This window comes from Rhyacophila brunnea, unplaced genomic scaffold (assembly GCF_057557595.1).
Source record: "Rhyacophila brunnea isolate RB1 unplaced genomic scaffold, BYU_Rbru_1.0 scaffold_4, whole genome shotgun sequence".
NCBI classification, from domain to species: domain Eukaryota; kingdom Metazoa; phylum Arthropoda; class Insecta; order Trichoptera; family Rhyacophilidae; genus Rhyacophila; species Rhyacophila brunnea.
Genome location: NW_028233068.1, coordinates 26,425,239 through 26,447,855, shown reverse-complemented (window position 1 = coordinate 26,447,855; position 22,617 = coordinate 26,425,239). Strand labels below are relative to the sequence as shown.

At 36.5% G+C, this 22,617-nt stretch overlaps 1 protein-coding gene and 1 long non-coding RNA gene across 3 annotated transcripts in view; one reads left to right on the top strand and one right to left on the bottom strand.

Annotated features, from left to right (window-relative positions):
* The window catches only part of LOC147067155 (uncharacterized), a 561,518-nt gene that overhangs the window by 223,260 nt on the left and 315,641 nt on the right, over positions 1-22,617 (bottom strand). The gene's annotated exons all lie outside the window — the stretch shown is intronic.
* On the top strand, positions 231-14,543 carry LOC147067167 (uncharacterized). 2 transcript variants are annotated; one of them, XM_085953836.1, is made up of 7 exons: positions 231-752; positions 2,062-2,223; positions 3,239-6,577; positions 7,547-7,709; positions 10,724-10,844; positions 11,073-11,162; positions 11,406-14,543. In XM_085953836.1, the coding sequence occupies exons 1-7, from the start codon at positions 432-434 to the stop codon at positions 11,800-11,802; spliced, it is 4,593 nt and encodes a 1,530-aa protein (XP_085809962.1). In that variant the 5' UTR covers positions 231-431; the 3' UTR covers positions 11,803-14,543. The 2 variants fall into 2 exon arrangements, with proteins under 2 accessions (XP_085809962.1, XP_085809961.1); XM_085953835.1 differs by having other exon boundaries at positions 2,059-2,223.

The following is a 22,617-nucleotide window of genomic DNA, read 5'->3' as shown; positions in this document are numbered from 1 at the left end:
TCCTGTGTTTGAGTCGGACGGCCGAAACTCAAATACAATTTTACCAAAGATTAAATTTTGTAAATTAAATTTACCTGAAAAATTACAATTATAATGTTTGGTACAAATATAGGTCGAAAAATTTAAAATAAGTTAAATAATTCATATTCGAAAAGGAAAAGAATAACATGACCTTGGGAGTAATAATTTTTACTTCGTACATTTTTTAGCAATTGCAACAATGCAAGATCAAACTAAAAAGTGAGTTCGGCTTCGGTGTATTTCTGAGATTGCCCTGAGCATGGATTTGAATATTTTGAATGTGTTTTTGCTCTTTAATCGATACAGCATGCGATTGTCCAGTGCTCAAATATGTGTGAACACACTGTGAAATAAATATACCATCCGTGACTCTCGCGGGATCACTATTTATCAGTTTATTTGGTAACATAATGGCGGAGTTTGCGGATCAACCGGCTACCACGGCCGGCGGGATTAGCGGCAGAATGAGCGATTCAGATTGGATGTGCACAGACGTCGCCTGCGGAAACATAAACTTCGCTCGGCGAACGACTTGTAACAGATGCAACAAGGAGCGAGCCGATCTGAAGTTCATGTCAAAGAAGAAACTGACAACGGAAATCGGGAAGTCGGCCGCTGATAAATCTCGAGGCCTCTTCAGCGCCGACGATTGGCAGTGCAATAAATGCGCGAATGTCAACTGGGCTAGGCGGCAAACTTGCAATGTTTGCAATGCCCCCAAATTCGGAGAGGTATTGTCAATTTATAGTGTACTTTTTATTATATTTACCCTAAACATCTAAACTTATGATTTAAATGAAAGATTTGCCCTAAGACCCACGAGCATAATATGGACCTTAACAGTGTGAGGGCGTCTTAACAAATCTGGTGAGGATTAGTTATTAGCCATTCGCTTAGCTTAGATCCTTGTTCATATGCCCCCTGAATCCAAATATATTTTGAATGTTATTTAGAATCACAGTACCTCTGTGCTCTACGGTGGCTAAACAAATAAACATTGACAAATTAAATGGAGAACCGACCTAACCATTATTTCTACAAACACTTTTTCGTAGATTTGAAAACCTCTTAGTCGGCTTCTCATGGTTCTGATGAACCGGGAGTTGGCTGGTACTTGACTAATATTAATAATATGTACCTATCTACTGTTATAAATGTTCAAAACTAGCTATAAGGTGTTTTGGAAGAAGTCCTCTCCTCCGCACCCGTTATGTATATGCAGCTACGTCGATGCGCGGCCGCCTACCATAACCCTAAGTCTGCTAGTTCTAAGAATTTAAGTCCTCATTTTGTCCCGAGCGGAGCCGCACGGGACTGGTGATGCAACCTTGCACCGATGTTATTAATTTATTGACAACTATCAAAGTGACATTAATTTGAAGAGTTGCAAGGGGAGTCGGGGGTGTCCCGCTCCCCGTACGCTCTGGCGAATTTAGTAAAGGCCTCAAATCTATAAGGTGTGTAACAAACATTTTACCGGGATCCAAATTCCATGAAATCAATGCTCAGGCACGAGGCAATGCGCCAGGAACAGCAAAAACAGAAGAAAGGATTCGCAATGGCAACCCAAAAACCTATTACATTTTTTTTTTTTTTTAATACCAATTGAAAACTTAATTTGGTGGTTTCTCATTAGCCGCACGTAAGTCTACATTGAAATATGAGTTGCCCACCTTCACCCCAGATGGACATGTCTGTAGCCGAGTCTGTAAACTCACCTGAAGCTGTTGCTGCTGCAAGTACAGGCGGCCCTTGACTTTTGTACGTCCTACTTTGTACAATTCGCTATTTTGTACATTTCTTAAAATTTATATTTTTGTCGATAATGCAAACTACGATAAATATTTTAAAATACAGTTTTTGTTGTTTTTTTTTACATTTCTCTATTTTCGTACATCCAACATTCGTACACATTTTCAGGAAGCAATTATGTACAAAAGTCAAGGACCGCCTGTAGATGGATGGAGATCTCTGAGTTTTCACTGTCAAGACTGTTATGGTGATTGACATAATTACCGGGGCGACTTGATACAATTGCAGGTGGAGGCCCGCACCGGCTACGGGGGCGGTTACAATGAACGGGGGACCGTGGAATATCGCCCGCGAAGAGATTCTGACGAAGATGAATATGATGAATTCGGCCGCAGGAAGAAACGCAAGGGACGTGATCGAGAGCACAGCAACGCACAATCTTCTGAAAAGGTTTGTTGGGAATGCTAATGTTATGCTTGTCAGTATTTTTTGCTTTTCTTTTGTCTGTCACCAAACACTGCAGATTACACTATTATATTTTTTTTAATATAATACTATGCTGGAATTCCATTGTAATGATGTTATTCAATCATCACCTTGTGATTATTGTATTTTTTGTAGAACCATATTAATATGAAATCAAAATGATCGATATTAAAACGAAATTAATTAAAATGAAACAATTAAGTATAGGTATATTATGTAGTACTTATTCCACTTTTTTTGTATTTCGAACCAGTTTTGTCCGCTTCAAAAAGACATTGGCAAATATCCTTCCGGTGCAATCCATAATATTAAAAAAGTGGAATAAGTAGGTACAATAACATATTGTATTTTAATCATTTCCACATTTGCATTTCCACCATGAATTGTCGAGTCAACATCATAAAAGAAATTAAAATGAAAGTCAAGTGATTAGGTATGTAACATCAAAAGTGAAACAAAAAATTGTTTCTGATTCCTACATTATTAATGTTAAAAAGTTCAATAATAAATTCCAGCATAATATTATAGGTGTGCCACTTGTACGTATATGGGTTTTGCTTTGCACATTGTTTTGTTTATGCCATGTTTGCTCTGTGTGTACGCAAATCAGTTTCAGAAATAATTATCGTCCCTCAGCTATCAATTCATGTACATTTCCAATTGCAATGATGAGTTCATATTTTATCACTTTCACCACGGGCCAATCTTTCTAGTCGAAGTGGCCATATTTAGCTCGAGCTAATTTCATATAATTTTTTAGTTTGTATAGTGTCAATAGTGAAGTTGTAGCAAAAGTGTTTACAGTGCGCTTATTCATAAAATATAATAATGGCGTAAGCAGAATTTTTTTAAAATTTGGAGGCGGGAAATGCAAAAATGGCCGAGTGACAATTGATACTGTATTGAAATATTGGAGAAGAGCGGGAAATGGAAGAAGAAAGCGAATCGTATTAAAGAGCGGTTGATTTTTCACCCGCAGGTGGGCGCCCACGCCGAGCCGTGCCGCAAGCGCAGTCTCAGCGAGAACAGCAACATGCCGACGCCCCCGCTAGTCCCTGCGCCCTCTCATCGAACACTCGATTGGGTCCGCCGACTCGCCAAGGACGGACCTGATCCCGGCGCCGACTCCGATCCGGGAGAGATCGGCAGAGCACCCCGCCGCCCGGATCCCCCGCCTCCTGCTGCAAATATCAAGCTACCTCCCCTTCCTGATGCGAAACCGCAGGCGGCCGACGGCCCCAGTCACGGGGTGCTGTCGAACGTCGCTTGTCATATTGGGCCACCGATCATTCGCTCTCGTGCCAAACCGGAATTCAGGATCGACACCGAGCCCGTGGTATACTTACATGCCGGAGGTCGGCGTGACAGTCGAAGAGACGGGGGCCCAAAGATTGCTGTCGATCTTGGGAGAGATGTTCCAGTGAAGAAACGGTCGCCGACCGGACATCCCCGCGGCCGCTTGAACGGTGCCTACATCGAACCTTGCCGCCCTACATCTGAACTGGAACATCTCGAAGCCGCTGTCGATCTCGGGAGAGATGTTCCAGTGAAGAAACAGTCGCCGACCGGACATCCCCGCGGCCGCTTGAACGGTGCCTACATCGAACCTTGCCGCCCTCCATTTGAACTGGAACATCTTGAAGCCGCTGTTGATCCTCGGTCGAGGGCTGAACTCCGCATTCGCAGTCGTCTTCATTCAGGAGATAGATCAGCAGAAATCGAACTTTGTCGCCCTCCATCTGAATCGGAACGCCTCGAAGTCGTTGATCCTCAGTCGAGGGCGGAACTCCGCGGCCGTAATCGTTTTCATTCCGGAGATAGATCAGCAGACAACAAGAGAAGCCGTTCCGGTCGCGACTCTGTCGATTCTTCCGCTCTGGTTCCCGCCGCTGAGAGGCCCACACGGTTTCTTACAACTCGGAATCGCGAATACGGTAATTACAGGAACCCCTCTTTCGAGAGGGGGCAATACATTGCCCTGGAGAAGAACCCTCGTAGGCGCGATGATTCGATCATGGAGAATCAGGTGTCATCCACCAACGAAATCAAATACCATTTCAAGGGGAGGACCCTCGATGAGAATTTTGAGGTGACCTACAGCTTGGAGGAGAGAGTGTGGGCGGCAGCGTGCGCTGTTGTCTACCGCAGCTGCAAGGCCAGTGCGGACATGTTCCAGAATGCGTATGACAAGCCCGCGCCTGACTTCAATACCATATTCGCTTGGAGGCAACGACTACTAACCACCGGGTGCCTGATCGACTCGCACACCACCAAGGAGGAGGCCCCCCCTCGACGCGGTGGAGAGAAGATTGGTAAACGGTGGTGGCTCAGGAAGAAGCGATTCTACATGCACCGGAAAGAGTCATCTGATACCAGCGAAGATGACCACGATCGGGTCGACATCAAGCGCCGGAAAAAATCTCAGACGGTCACCAATGGATCCGCTGCCGATCAATTCGTCGTGATCGATAGTCCGGAAGGCGACATGACAGATAGAAATGCCCCCGCTGCTGTCAAATTCGGAAGTGCCAAAGACAATGCTGATGACCCTTCATCCTACCGCAGTAGCAGCAGTCACACCACCAGAAACCAGACCGGGCGTAATGTTCAGATCGCAGATTGCCCTCTTACAGATGGAACCAGATCCGTCACCCCTGAATTGACAGCCACCCGGATGAACCTCGCCAGACTCCGTTCCCCCGTCAGGCCTGTCCCCCCAGTCATTACTGTCGTCCCTCCCCCGGTCACCTTCCACGACGACATCTACTTTGATGATGATGTCCCAGAGAGATCCTCTCAAAAATGCCATGAACTGGAAGAACCCGCACGGTTTGCTATCCCGGAAGTTCCCAAGCTGACAACCAAAGCTGTACGGTCGTTGAATGACTTCGACGATTCGGTGACCAAAGGGTACCTGGAAGACATTGTGTCTGAGAGTGAACTCCACAGCAGCGATGGAGCTCAGTCTGAAAACGACTCTTTCTGTCGAAGCAACAACCTGAGCGAGCGAAACCACCATTCTGACAACAAAAGTTGCGCCAGCGTCTCACCTGCGCCCGCCTCCAATGACATTTCAAACGATGAACCCCCGGAAATATACCGTGAGACTGGCGCAACCGACAGCGTCCATGAAACGAATGACTCCAACCAGTATTCTCCTAGTGGAGTTGATCGGAATGTGAAAGTGGTCAGTGATGAGAGTGAAAATATATCAAGTAACTTTAGAAATGAGGAGCCGCCGAGTGGGACCGCTAAGAATTTCAGTTCGGCGATGCGGCGGATCTATGAGAGGATGTCCACCGAAGAGAAAGAAAAGAGCGGAGAGAACGATTGTGTGCTGGAATATGTGCCGACCAAGATCGATCCGGCCATGGCCAAACGGAACCACCAGTTGTTTAACTCTGACAATGTATTAATTGAAAGTATCCATGATATTTGGCCAGACAACAGCTCGAGTAAGGGTTCTGTCGGAAAGGATGTTACAACTAATAAGACTGCAATCGCAATTGAGAGCACGGGGAAGGAAGATCTGATTAAATCTCATAATGTTACGTCATTTTTCACCGATTATTTGCCCGATGAGGACGCTTTATATAGAGACGCTTCGAATGATATGTTTTCTGACGATTTAAAGACACCTCCAAACGCTCCAATGATTGGATCGGGGTCTCATGATTCTTTACAGAAAGATAAGCAGCAGCCTGAAAATGTCCTTCCCGATCGAGATGACAATAATATAACCAGTGCCGTTACTGACAGTATTAATACTTTAGTTAATTTTAACTTTGCCAGTGTAAACGCGGAGCAATTGGCTCTCGCTCTAAAAAACATACAAAATATGTTAGTCTCAAAGGAAATCCTCGAGAAGAAAATCAGTGAAGCTGAAAAGAATCCGCAAATCATTAACATAGATTCCAATGTCATGCGGACTGAATCTCAACCGACTGATGAGAACAAGATCCGAGCGCCCGACGCTGTAAATATAAATGACAATATTCCATTCTTGGATGACATGTTCGATCCAGGATCGCCTGTGACACGTAATAAGGAAATAACTGACATTGTGAATGCTTCCAATATTACTGCATCTGAGAAGTCTGTTGATTTCACCGCTGATGTTAATCTGGATGACATTTTGGAATGCCCCACGCAGGTGAAGAAAGTATCTATATCCGGATTTCAAAGTTTTGCCATTCCCAAGCCAATTATGTTGAACCGTTTGAAGAGTTTGAGTCGGTTGAAGGAAACCAGCAATACTTCTGCCGAAAGCGACAATTCTAACAAAAAGAGTGATGTTAAAATAAAGAAGCAGAAAAAGGTATGTTTATAAAATTTGATCTCGTTGCATTTATTCTTATAAGAAAATTGACTTACAACCATATGCATGCAGTCTTGAAAGTTGATTTATGTCATCTCATAATATCATATCTCATAACATAAATGAAGTTAGCTGCGAGATGAAAGTGTGGCCAGTCGATTACTAAATTAATATTTATTGGGAATACTTTATCCTTTCGTGCACTAGAAGTATAAAATAAATATGATATTACTAATAAATTATTTAAAGTTCATGATAATTATTCATTTATAATTATTAAATTTATATGGTACCGTTTGCACATTTTTACACCTATTCACAATTTACAAAATTTTAAATTTGTTATCGGGGAATCAAAATTTAAAAATTGGTAACATTAGTCACGCCATGATGCGTATGATGTCAGTGACATGTTGTCACTATTCAATGGACTCGATTTTGGTTCATGCATGCAAATTTGCATTAATTAGCTTGAATGTAGTTTGCTGTTCTATGCATACGCCTCTTAGTGTTCAGATTTAATATTAACAGAATATGTACTTAGTATATAGTATTGAATTAAACATGGTCAATTGCTTATGCTTTAGCTAAGATCAAAGATTTAATTGATTCTCTGTACTATTGTTACCACCGTATGATTGTCTACGAGGAGAAGCATCCCTGGGGAGGCAGAGAGGGTCCAGTCCATTTAGTAATGCAATTTTTTACCACTTGACTCACACCTCCATTAGTGGCGAGTCCTGGCCTCCATGAAGTGAATATAAAACGTATTCACTCTTGAGCTATTGTGTGGCAGTGTGGCTGATGCATCATAGCAGCCTTCTGGGGAACTAAAAATCCCCACTTTTCCACACAGTGCTCTGACGTGTCCATCACAACATAGAAATCGCATTATAACAATAGCGTGCGTGTATAAATTTTGTATTCGATGATAATGGCATTAATTAGGGTATTTTTTTTTAATTTCAGAGACTGAAACCTAATGAATCTGATAGAAATGAATCGGGCTTAGTAAGAGATGGGGATGAGGAAGAAGAGGAAGAAGAATCAGGTGACGATGAAGACCTTTCCAAATATGACCTGTGTGGCAGCGAAGATGACAACGATGACCAACAAAAAAAATCTGATGCAGGTTTGTTTTATCTTTCTACTGTCGGACTTATCTACCGTACCCATATTTTTATTATAATCTATAACATATTTCGGTTTTACAATGTCTTCGCCAGTTCTATAGTTAACTTTTCCCGTTGGTCCAAATGATGCATCGTGAAGGGTGGATAACATGTGAACATCTCTCCTGTCCTGCCATTTCAGAGCCAAAAGTGGACTATTGTACTTGGCCTCGGTGTCACACTTTTTCAGTTTGCTGAACTCTGGCATATCTTTACGATTTTTTCTCACTGTACCGCAAGCATTCGTTTTGTGAGAACGGAGGTATTTAAAGAGCGCCGGACTCGAATACCAGTTACCTTTCCCGATATAGTCTTTCATTAGCGTTGTCACTACCGTACCGAAAATACTGAGATTTTCATTGTCTTGTGTGTCAGTCCCTTCCCCACAATAAATTATAAAGTCAATAATATATCCTGTCATAATTTCACACATCACAAACATTTTTATTCCAAATCAATGTCTTTTGGAAGGAATGAACTGTTTAAAAATTAATCTACCCTTAAACACGAATATGCTCTCATCTATGCAAAGATTCTGGTGCGGTATCATCGTTTCCCTAAAAATTGTTCTTGTATGTTCCAACAGTAATCTAATTTTAGCAAGCCTATTATTTGAGGTGGTCACACTAGGATCAGAAAAATGGAGCATTTGTAAAATAAGTTGGTATCGATCCCTAGCAATTATTTTCCCAAAAATGTCCGCATGCAGGTAAGGATCGTTACTCCAATGTTCCTCTATCGACGTGTGCTTATTCCGAGTCATCAGCATTGATACAGCAAAAAATGCATACAACTCCGACACTGACGTATCTGTCCAATTGTGTGACTGTGATTTCAGTCCGAGGTCTGTTGCACTGTACGAATGGTAAAAAATTCTATTCGTTTGGCTTACATTTCTGACATAATATGTATTATTATTCAAAAAATGTTCAAAGAAAAGACATTCAGTAGAGGATTCGTTCAACTCGTTCGATGTCACGCCAGATCGACAATCATCGAATTCGTGAATTATAGGAATATGCGGTCCCGTTCACCACGACCGCAAAAATGCAATTGGCTCGTCAGAGTCCGTATCATCGACGTCATGATCAGTCTTATGCTGTTCCAATTCCTCTTCCGACATATCATAATCTGAGTCCATTTCCTCCTTAGTACGCACATTTTCTTCCTCCATATTTACGCACTAATATAAAACTATGAAATGGTTTTAAAATGTTTGACTACGCCAAATCACAGAAATAATTAAACTCACACACAATTTATAGTTATTTATATCAGTTTTAATTTTCACATTCACTAAAATAGGACACGGTAGACAGTACAAAAAGTATTTAAAAAATCGCGGTAAAATAAAATCATACATTCAATAGTTAATCATGTCAGTTTTAATGTCGCATGAAAATCTGTCGTATACTGCACAATTGCGGGTAAAGGGCGCGCGAATTCAAACAGATTTTGGTGGACCGGTGAAACTTGGTCGTACGAATTGGTTCGAAACTTTGGTGATTATTTTATATTTGAACCAATGCTTTTGAAAATATATCATAGGTGGCAGGAGAAGGAAAAATCAGGTCAAGTTTACGTGAAAATTCAGTGTCGTATGATATAATATGTAAGCAGTGTCGTCAATTTGTACACATGCGCATTGAGAAATTTGCCCGATTTGTACACAGTGCTTGACATCCGCGCCGGCCGGGTTAAGATACTGTCTTGTATGTACTGTACTATTTTTCTTTATTCCCAAAATCCTTTGAACCGTGCACAATCTAAAAATGCATTCTTGATGTAGTCTCCATCGCTGTATGATTTTCCATTTTTGGCAATTACTTTAGCTATTTCAAAGCTAGCAGCAACTTACTGTTGCTGTATTGGAATTACTACTAATAAACTTACTTAAATCACTTGATTGTAGATTTTTGTTTTTAAATGCTCTTAAAACATAATCTCATAGCACACATATAACTTTCGCGTAACGCCAGAAAAAGAAATCTAATGGGGTCAAATCGTACGATCTTGATGGCCATTTATACTCTTCAACAAGAAGATTTAGGCAAAAGCCGGAAGGCGCTATTGTCGACTAAGTGAGAGGAGCTTGTTAGTTCACAGTTTTAACACGTAGCGAAGAAGATGTTTGAGTATAGTCTCGAAATTAAACGACCATCGAACTTTTCATATACTAAAGCCAGTGTTTCATAAGGCCCCATCCTGTTGGAACCACATATCTTTATATTTTTCAAATCAAAATATTCCGGTTACATACAAAAAGTCAGTTATCATTTACCTATAGCGGACGCCATTGACTGTAACAGTTGCTCTTTCATCATTTTCGAAGAAGATGTCACTACCGGTCTCTTCATATTTTTTAATCAACTTGCGAATACAGCCTTCAGTAAAGTTGTCAGATGATTTCTACTGAATTCTAACCTTAATTTTTGCAGTACAACAGTCGAAGATTGGCCATTTTCGCAATGTGATTGTACAAATTTTATGCATTGTGCGGTTGAGAAACAATCCATTGTGATAAATGGTAGACATTCAACTGACTATAATATATCAGAAATACGCATGAATTATTTGACAGGTAACAAATGACAGGGCCCCGATTTCCTAACTATCGATTCGTGTGGCACCAGACGACATGACATAATTGTGACGTCAGCCAATCCACGCTTGAGGCATGCCGCCCGCGCGCAGTGCTCACCGTAGATAATTACTACGATGAAACACCTATATGTGTATGGTGACAATGAATAGGGCCGCTGTCTGAGTAGCGTGATTTTCTCGAGTGCTATTATCACTCCGGTAGTACGTCACAATGATGTCATATGACGTCATGTCAACCGGGAAGCTTGCACTCGCAAGTTCTAACATAGGGCCCCAGGACTGTGAAATTCATACCACGAGTTGGATTGCCCTGTATAACATGGATTTGTGTTATATTTTATATTAATATATCTTTTTTGTTTTCCTGTAGATGCAAATATAGATTCATCGTCTGTGGGGAATAAAAATGCATCTGATAAAAACGATAACCAAAGAAGAGACAAATCGAGATCGCCGGCCAGAAACCAAGGTGGCGATCAACCAAGAAAAAGGTAATCTCTCACATAACTAAAATGAATATAATAATCAATAAATTGGAAATGTTTATTCAACAATTTACAGTATAGAAGAATATTTAAATTACAATAAAATACATATTTACAAAGAGGATTGCAAATATCAATTTCAAAATGCAAATTATTATGACGTATGTGATTATAAAATTGTAGTTGGTAACGTGAATAACCCTTGACATATCTTAAGGAGTTTGAATTGAACAGATCTGACAGCGGATCGACTTCATCGAGGAGGTCTTCATCCAGCAGTTCCAGCTCATCTGCCTCCAGCTCGGGGAGACCTCCCAAAAACAGGTTGAAAGTTTTTTCTAGCAAACTATTTTTAATTTACAATTTTAATTAGCCGACAAATACATAAAAGTGAGGGAATGGAAAATGATTAAAATACATACCTGGTGTGAAGATAACATGTTTTAAACTTCTTAAATGTGATTTTCCACAGTAATTTTGAGGTGCATGAACATTTTAATGTTCATGCACCTTTTATTTTATTATTTTTATGGGGAGTATTTATTTAATTTGGATTATATTGAACAGATACGACGATTTCAACCTGAACAGCGAACATTCCCGAGCGGGATCTCGGGAAGACTCTCCCAATGCCCGATCCAGATCCCCCATCTACCCGTCGGCCGTCGACCCCAGGTCAAGAAACAACAGCGATAAACGACGGACGTCCCGATCGCGCTCAAGAGACAAAAATAAAACCAAATCGAGACTCTCCGGGCAGGACGGTATCGCTAGGGACAAGGGTCGCAGCCGGGAAAGCAACAGGGACCGTGACAATCGCGACAGAACCAAGGGGACCAGGGATTCCAGAGACAGCCGTCGACCTCACCACAGTCAAAACCAAAACCACACGCAGAATGCGAGGTATCATCACCATCCCCGTGGCAGAGGCCGGGGCGGCAGTCAGATGAGGAGAATGTGGTGAAATAAATTCGTTTGTACTGTGCATTCTCTTCAAACAGGAATTCTCAACACGCTGCTGTATGATCCGTGTTGAAATTTTATATTAAAAACTCGCAACGCCCTGCTATGGTCACGGGACGATTACGTACATGTCTGATAAATAAATAAATTATTAATATGACCAGGAAATGTAATGTGAGTGATATTTTCTGCACGCATATGCTAATTAATGACAGCCTTGATCTTCAATGATTGTAATGGTGCTGAGCTCTTGAAAATCATCTCCAATTGTCGGAACAAATTCAGTATGGTAGGTTATTTAATGTATAGGTATGACAGTTTATGGTCTCCAAAGGGTTGTGTCGTCAAATTTTTTTGTTTTCTATATAACAGCAATTGACAGTTGAGCAACATAAATGTGATCATTTCCAATTATGTCGCCCGCTGTTATTCAATTCGGCTGTTCATTGAGAAGGGTTGATATTGGAACTCTTTCCAGTTGTGGGAATGAAAAATGTGTTGGCTGTAACTATTTTAGGTTTCTCATAAAATTTGTGTAAATAGATAACCTTCTTGATGCTTTACAAATCCTAGCTTTTAAATTTTCTATGTCATAATTTTGGTAATGATAAAATATTTACTTTGTATCATAACCGCAGTTGCCATCGCAAAATGTGCTTTTAGCTAAGTAAATCCTAATAGAATAAAGAACGGTCCCTTCTTACCTACTAGGGTCTTACCTAGAGGCTTGTACTAGAATGTATTAACTCGATCTTTACAGCCACAATCTAGTACATGCCTGTGTATTTTTATTAAAACTTTAGCGGCTAAATATCTAGGTAGCTCTCCTAAAAAAAAACTACTTCACATCGTAATTAGGAATATTTTTGAAAACTTTAATTCAATCACGACAACAGATTATTTCCTGTCACGGTTGCTTAGTGCGTGTCCACCCGCGTGGCTTCACTTTTAGTAGTTTAGGTTTTATTTACACATCTCAGTGTCATTCTATTTGAGTCATCTGATTCCGAAATCTGTCATATTTTTCAAAATCACAAATGTATTTGTCTTTTTCCACTGAAAGTATTTTTTATGGACTAAATAAACATCACAAAACGGTGTTGAAGGAAACCTTCTTGTTTAGGGATGGAGCCTAAACATATGAAAGTGATGGCAAAAAAGGGCCACTAATTGAGTTGAATTAATACCGGTTAATCTTCCAAATTTTCCAATAGGTCAAACTCAGACATAAAAAAAACACCCACGATTTCTCAAAGTTCAGTTTGTCCAAATTAAACTTTTTTTTGAATAATATTACTTTACTCGTAAATTCTTCAGTTTGAAAAGTTTAGTACCTATGTACCTATTTTGAACTATTTTTTTATCAATAATTTTGTGTTTAAGGAAAATTATTCATTATAGGTATGGTATACCAAGGTAAATAATACCTACACCGAAGAACTGAAATGTCATAATGATTCTAAAACGGCTCGTACTGTCAATGCAATGACTGAGATGTATAAATGATCCTTTTATAAAGTGCAGAACCTGATCTTAGAGGTTGTGATCAAGAAATTTCTTCTATGGAATTCTCGAGAAATAATCAGAAAAAGCCATTCTCGAATCTCTAGAAATATACTTTCCAAAATTTCGAGAATTCTCATCATTTGAGATCAATCAGATTCTCGAGATATTATCACTAAGCTAAGTTACAGACTGCAACTGGACTTTGACTTGAACTTTAAAAGAAACTCATGAAAAAGAATTACATTTCCTGGTTATTTTAGATCTAAACAATGAAAAAATTAGCAGATGTAATTTCGCAATAATGATGTCTCGAGAATCTCGAAGAATCAAATAATCAATCACGAATTCTCGAGAAACAGTGTATTCATGATTTCGAGAATTCTCGAATCTCGAGAAATGAAATAAATCAAGAAAAGTTTTACCTGATCTGCTTCAACTTGGTAATAATAGATTTCAGTTTGAAGTGCTGTTAAATATTGACACAAGCTTTCATTAGACACTTCTGGTACTGGAATTTTAAACAATCTTTCAATGGACGGTACTTCGGTCATAGTTTCAACGTCAACATAATATTCTTAATATTTTCATCTTCTCAGATACATAGTAATAATTTATATGTTACATATACCTACTACTTTCCTATATATCCGATGTAGACTTATAAGTAGACATGAAAAAACTTTAATGTTCAATTCGACAATATTGATACTAGACATATTATGTGTTTTTTAAAAGTATTTTATAGTCGTAAAATTGATCTATTTTTGTCGCATCAAATTAAAATATATATAGATTATTATGAATTCTATTTTTCCTTGCTGGCAATGTTGTTTTCAATGAATGTAATCTAATTTTTTTTTAAACAGAATATGCAAGATTTTTTTATAATGTGCGTTGCATAGCCATTATATATTTTCTCTTAATCATATTATATTTGTTCAATATTATTTTTGTAGGTTAGTGTTATGATAAAATTACGAAATAATTACCTGTTTTAATTTTTTTTTTTAAACATAGCTAGTGTTAACATTGCATAGCGTGATAATGCATTCATTTATATTTAGTGTATTTCTAATTCCTATAACAGTAATATTGTAAATGAGTGATAATATGTAGAATATGTCTAATTGGATTTTATAAAATTGATGAAGGAATTGTTATTTCGATTATAAGTGTAAAACGTGTCCTGTTGATTAACACCTAAGAAGTGTCAAATAAATGGAATGTCAACAAATCCACCCTGTTTTATTAAAGGCACACACCCCTTATTCCATATTACATTTGGAGGACATTTACCACCACAGATGACTTATCTATTTATTTAATGTACGAGTACATAGTGTACTTGTATCGACCAAAACAATGGCAGTCATGATCGAATCTCGGTAGGAACAAATAATACGAGGGTGGGTCAATAAGTCCTTAGAAAAGCCGACAGGTGGCGCGAATAGTACTGTAAGCGGTTTGTTTTCATGCAGCGGCACTACCGATTCAGTATGCTGCAAAGTTTCAATCAGATTGGTCGGGTTGTTGTGTGTTTCTCGTACATTTAAAAAAAAAATTTGCTTGTTTACAAAAAATGGAGAAAATTGAGTTTAGAGCTGTTATTAAACATTTTAATATAAAAGGGTTAACAGCAAAGGAAATAAAAAAATGAGTTGGATTTAGTTCACGGCACATCTGCTCCTTCACTTGCAACTATTTATAACTGGTTAAATGAATTTAAACGTGGTCGCACATCAACAAAGCATGAACCACGCTCAGGACGTCCTGTAGAGGTGACTACACCAGAAATGATCAATAAAATCCACGATATGGTGTTAAGTGACCGAAGATTAAAGTTGAGTGAGATAATTGAGGTTACAGGGATCTCAAAAGGTAGCGTCATTTCTATTTTACATGACAAATTGGGCATGAAAAAAAATTCTGCAAGATGGGTGCCGCGTTTGCTCACAGTCGACAATAAACGCAATAGGGTGGTGGCCTCTAAAGCCCTGTTGTCGCTTATGCAACGCAATCCGGATGAATTTTTTCGTCGCTTTGTGACTGTAGATGAAACATGGATACACCACTATACTCCCGAGACGAAAGAACAGTCAAAGCAGTGGATTGCGAAAGGCGAACCATGTCCAAAGAAGGCGAAAACCGTAAAATCAGCTGGTAAGGTTATGGCTACTGTATTTTGGGATGCACGTGGAATTATTTTCGTTGACTATTTGGAAAAAGGAAAAACAATAACAGAGGATTATTATGCATCTTTATTGGACCAGCTAAAAACCAAATTGAAGAAAAACGGCCTCATTTAAACAGGAAAAAAATCCTCTTTCATCAGGACAATGCCCGTGTTCACACATGTTTACGATCAATGGCTAAAATTGAAGAATTGAAGTTCGAATTGGTCGACCAACCTCCGTATTCGCCAGATTTAGCCCCCAGTGACATTTTCCTTTTCCCAAACTTAAAAAAATGGCTAAGTGGACAACGTTTTTTTTCAAATGAAGAAGTCATCGATCGGACAAATGCTTATTTTGAGGACCTTCCGAAAACTTATTTTTCTGACGGTTTAAAAAAAATTGAGAAACGTCTAACCAAGTGTATTGAGCTCCAAGGAGATTATGTTGAGAAATAAAAAAAAAAAAAAAAAACTGTTTTAATGCTTTTTTCTAAGGAATTATTGACCCACCCTCGTATGTTCCCACCTTTCTGAAGAGAAGTTGAAATGACTCACGAATGTGGGCTGTCATTTCTGAAGAAAAAGTATTGAAACTTTTTAATATTACAAAAAATGTAATATATTCTTGATACAGTAAGTCCTTGACTTACGTGATTAATTCATTCCGAAGGTTTTCGTGTAACTCGAAAAATCGTGTAAGTCAAATAAAACTTAACATCATGCAATTTTTTAAATAATATGTGTTAGTTTCAAAGGATAAGGGAAAATAAAATGGACCTACATACATAAGATTTAAGAAAATATTATTGATTGATGAAGTGGTTTGATTTTGCAATCTCCAGCAGCATTTCCACCAAGTAAAAGGGTTAGCCTATCTTCAGACACCTTAAAACCTGGCATACATTTTTTTAGTTGGGATATTTATAATATGATTCTCTGATCAGGCATTTTTTTCAATAAGCCCAGTTTCGCCCACATTAAAAATTTGTTGTGGCAGGTCATTTTTATTTCTGTTAGACTCTTGATAAAATTCATATCTTCCCCTGTATCTGGATAACTCGGGAGCTTCACATGTTACTTTGATGTGTAGTTTATTACGGCTTTTAAATTTTTGAAACCGTCCGTGGCTTGCAGTATTAACACTATCATCATTTTTACACTTTGATTTCAAAACGACTCAAAGTTTATCCTGTATAAGTATAAGGCTTATTGGAATTTGTTTTTGCTGCATATCATCGAAAATGCTATTTTACAGGATGAGAATTTTTAACTTTTGATATTTATTTATTAATTACCTGTGGATGATTGATTATAAATGTCTGGCAAGTTTATAATAAAGGTTGGAAAGAATACTGTCCTTATAATAGGTATAATAATATAATATTTTAAAAGGCCTAATATGTCACATTTGCTTTTTATTCGTAATACTAAGTGGATATTCACCCTTACGATTATCGTTTTTAAGTACTTTCCGGTGGAGATAGAAATTCGCTGTTTTTACACAAAGCTAGTGAAGTACATATTGTTTTTTTCATTAAAATCTCGATTTCGCCAAAATCGTTGATTCGCCTTTTTATAAAACACCAGCGATATCTTCCATCCATATATCCAATATTTCCATTTCTTCTATTAATATTACTCTTTTCTTGGTAATTATCGTAGATTGTATTACTACTAATTTTTTTACATGATCCATATAATAACATAATATTCTATGTAACACAAGCGCAGAGAAACAAACTGCAGCAAAAAAAGCATATGTAAAAAAATCGCGTAAGTACGAATTCACGTCGAGGACTTCTGTATTCATATAATATATAGCAGAATTGGCGAACCTTTTTACATACGAAAAAAATAGTTTTTAACACACTGCGTATGGCATGTAAACATGATCTCGATAGAAACATTTTGACGATTTGTTTTTAGTATTCTCTCTGTAGTACCACTCTGTGGAGGCCCATATGATCCTATCAGGATCGGACATGGTCGAAAAAAAAAAATATATGTGAAATAATTATTTCACCCGCCAAAATGTCACTACCACATAATATTATCGAAGAAATCATGCTGGAAAATATTTTATCGACGCACAGCTCTCCAGTAAATTTGTATGGCTTTGTTCATTGTTTCATATTTGATATTTACAATATTATAATGGGTAATAATTTTTATTTTTTATGTGCCACGAAACTGTGTTAGCTCTGTTTACATGGTCGTATTTTGCCTGGCGATCTTTCGACAGGCCCTTTGTACAATGAAAAAGCCGACGGCGCCTCATAAATTATATTATAATAGAATTTTAGCAGTGGGGTAATTATTTTTACTGTTTTTCTCCAAAACATCCTGAGTAAGTGTCACGATGACGAACATTATTTTATGGTGACGAAAATAAATATAATTTCATAATTTGAAACGGTAATAAAATTTGAGTTTACAACTTACAAAGTGCGATAAGATAACCCACTGGATTATTCCACAAGTGTGATTTTGATTTAGTAATAATATATCTGTTATAGACCGTAACCAACTCTGGCAGCATGTACTCAGCCCTGTGTATAACAAATACAAACGCGGCGGAGCGCTCGCTAGTATGTGTTAAAAATCGTGTATGTGACATTGGACGGCCCGCCATATTGACCGTGCGGCCAAAGCTTGGATATTTTTTAGCGTCTTCATTTTCTTCGATTTTTTTTAGTGAGAATGTCAAGAATATAGTTTATTTCTTGGTGTATTTGGAATAACTGATATATAGTTCATCTAGTAATCTATTTTTTAATTTTAAAATCAATCTGTTTTAGCTGTAGTGACCGTTTTAACAGATTAGTTGAGTGAAAATAAATTCCCGCGAAAATGGCCCGCGTCGGAAGGGTTAAAAATCCTAAAAATTATGATTTTCTAGATACCACTCACAGAACATAGAACACATATTAGTTTTTTCACGTTTTTTCAATAACACCATACATTTCGGTCCACCAATTTTGAAATTGTCTGCCAGAATTACTACTACTACTGTACGACAACATTATTTAGGCGACAACAGGAAGTCGCCCTTGTCGCGTATTGAATATTTCTCAGTGTTGTCATTTTTTGAGAAAACGAATCCCGCGAAATTAGGTTTTAAGTTTATATCAATTCTATTCTCAGTAAGTTTATAAGTACATTAATTTATAAGTCTAATTATTGTTCAAAATATCAATAGAAATTTTTTTTCAAATAATTTACCTCTTAATTATTACTAGTATATTAGGTTAATTAATACAGCATAATTATTGAATTTGGAAGGAAATGTATCATTGAACCCACATTAACTGATAATATTGCTGCAGGTATTTATTAATTAAATAATTAGAACACAAATTATGACTAAATAAGTAGAAGTGAAAGATATAACATATTTAATATTATATTGATGACCCAATCACATATTTTATAATTTACAAATGATGTCTTTATATCGTATTTTTAGTAAAATCATTGTAGAAACACATACTGTGAAAATAATATTCTATAAATTAAATTATATCCACCTTACATAAATTTTAAAACAATATGTACCTACTTGTCGGTTTAAAAATACAAGGATAGTTCATTAACTAACTAATGATCATTTATACTTAATTATTATACGTCTAAAAATATTAATAAAATAGATTACGATACACATAGCTTTATAATATACAAACATAATTCCCAGCATATGGGGAAATATTTCTAGTATTACAACACTGAATTTTGACATACCTGACATGACAGGAACCCGTAATATGGGCTTGTTTAAAGTATTGTATAGGCTCGCCTTTAAAATATGACTCTTTTTCTTCTTCGTAATAAATCAAAAGTTTGCTGATAATAATTCGAACATCATTTCCTATTGTTTTAGACATCTTTTGAATATAAAAAGCTTCAAATTACGTAAATAGAAAGATGCGTCCAATACGAAGTGTCAAAAATGTAATAAATAATTTGGGGCGTTCCTTATTTGAAACCGGAAGTTCGATTAGCTGTACTGGAGGGGATTGTAGTTCACAGATTTGCCACATAGCCAAGATGAAGTTGCCGGACAATAGCTCCACAAAGTTTTTGTTTCTTATTTGGTATAGCCATTTTGTGGGTTGAAATAAAATTGTTTGATACTGTATTATTACTTGGTGTGGTTCTTTATACACAAATTGACACTAAAATTTGAGATCAGATGAGGCATTCTCTCGCTACAGTGGTCTCGTGCATTGTAAATCGATCAAATTAAGAGGTTCGCGGCGCTGCTTCCCCTGTCGCCTTATGAAGTCAGTGCGATAATATTATATGTGACACATAAAGCCTAAGAACATGCAATTATTTATTTATATTAAACGTAATGCTTATTCTTAAAGAGTATTTGCCTGCTATTTTTTATACAATGCAATGTGTCATTTATTATTAATGTATTTTTTTCTCTCGTTAAAATAAAACATTCGCATGCCATAGGTTTGCTACCACTGATATATAGTCATCATGCCACTATTTAGCAAATGTTGAGGCTAAAAACGTCAAGATACAGAGTTTTGACTCATTGGTCTCATATCACCCCATTTCACAGTACATACATACATACTAATATAATATTAAAACATTTCACACCTATATGCTAAAAATAATGCAAATATTCTAATGTATTGTAATCGCCAATCAGCATTAAGGAAAAGTATCAAACGATCATGTCATACAGACATTAAGTATCGAAACTGGTATCAGAAGATCGAAGTAACAGTCAAAAAGTATCTACTTTCACATAGGGAGTCCATCAATCTGAAGTCGAAATCAAAGATATGTTGTCATTTATTTATTGAATTACACCATATTGCAGTTAACCATTGGTAAAGGATACAATATTTATCAAATCCTTTATCTTGGTTTCGACTGCCAACAGAAGATGTCCGAGCCCTGAGGAGGGTGTCTATTTATACACAGTTTAGTTTTCCCAAATGTCTTTTTCCCTCCTGGTCTTTTAAAAAGGAGCCTTTACGGTGGTTGGATGTCTTCCATTCTGTAGACACGGTTTGTCCGATGAAGTAGTCTCATTCTCAGATGTGAGATGGGTCTATATCGGGAATAGAAAATCAGGTTGTCATAATGCCTAGTCCAGACGAAGATACATCGGTTCGGTGAACAAATGAACATTGTATAGAAACTTTTCGAAATTTGTATGAAAACTGACTCCGAACATTGATGTTCTAATACAAATGTCTGTATTTTTGTTTTCTGATGCAGATGAAAAACATTATTCATATACAGATGTTCTCGGTTTGGACTATGCTTTATCCACCCAAATGATAAAACTGTTTATTTCTGATTTTTTTTTATTAAAATATATAAAATACATAACCTCGAAATACGCTGTTTACTAATCAATAGTGAAGCCTGTAAAAATAATAACGTTACTGTTAAGTCTCACTGCTAATTTTAGTATCTAATAAGGAAAAAATACCTTTTATTGTTACAACACTAATGTATACTAGGTTTTACAAAAATATACAATATTAAATTTCATTTATTTATTAGTAATTTATTGATACTGTTATAAAACCTACAATCTTTCTTTTGGCGTATAAAAATGACTTAAAAGTACATAATACAACTGTAAATATTTTTTGCATGATTGATTTTCAATTTCTCCCACAATGTCGCATCATTGTTGAACAGATGAGTTTTGCTAGACGATTCAAATTTGCTTTCCACAAGTCATTTCATAAGTTTGAAGAGTCAATACATCGGAGACAATCGGGTTAAACAAATATTATGTATTTTACTGTTACTAATTAATTAATAAAATGAAGATATTTCAACATAAAAAATATTCAGAGTAGTTTATTTATAAATAAATAATGAAGGGGATGAATAAGTAATGAAATCTAGTAAAAAAAATCACAGTAATGTTTGATAAATAATGAGAAAAATCATATACCTACTGAAAGGAAATACCAACCTCAACTCAAATATACAAAGTTCCAAGGTATCTTGAATAGTGTATTACATAATTATAAGATCTTGAGGTTTAAACGTAATAATATTTTTTAGCCTCATGATATTGCAGGTACGAATACCGCATTTTTTAATAAAAATTAAGGTTTTTTTTTCATTCTGATCAAGTAACCGATGAGCTGGTGAATAACTAACCATTTCTCATGAAAAGTGTTATATAACTTCAGCGCTCTGTAGAGGTCCATGATATACTCAAAGCAATAATTATAATAATAAACAATAATTGATCTATTAATTATTTAGGAAAATAAAACAGTGCGTAGGTAACATAAACTAAACAATTTTGTAATGTTCCTCCATTTTTTTATTATCAAATGAAGCAAAATAATAATTGATAATATCGCAAGAAAAAATGAAGTGATAACGGAATGATCTAAAAATGATGACATAGTTTTTTAGTAGATAATATGTGAATATTTAATAAAACAAATGGCATATAATATGAACACAACGTGTTCTCATTGAAACATACTATTACTTGTTGAAAACATTGTTACCTATCAATAATTAAATTTAAATTTGACAAAATATAAAATCACACTCAATAAACTTGGCACTTTTGGTTAGTTACTAATAAAAACTAAATCAACTAAATTATCTCAGCGTGATGGGTTAAGAAGGATCTATCTGAGATATGTGACGAAAAAAGACATTCCGTCATCTCGCATGCATATTCATATTACATTATTATATAAATGTCTATGGAATAGAAAGTAGGTAAAATTTTTTTTTTTTAATAATTAGGTAGTACGTACAATAATTGACTTTGCATTGAAATAAAATTTGATATAAATACAATGTATTAGTTAGGTTTTAATACCGGCGACGTTCCTGCATCTAGTTATTTATATGTTCCAGATTTCAAAAAGGATAATAATTTTGTGAATGATCGAAATCGGAAGGTTATTATTATGTTAACAGTTTCAATTTTATAAGAATCCCGTTCACTCAAAACAATATTGATTTTGAATTATAATTTTAACTCCACAACAAAAAAAATATATATATATAAATTATTATTGTATCGTTACAAAAGTTTTATTATAAAATTTTATGATAACGATTTGTGTATCTATTCAATAAGGTTTTCTGTACATACCTAAGATTTGAATTTAAAGT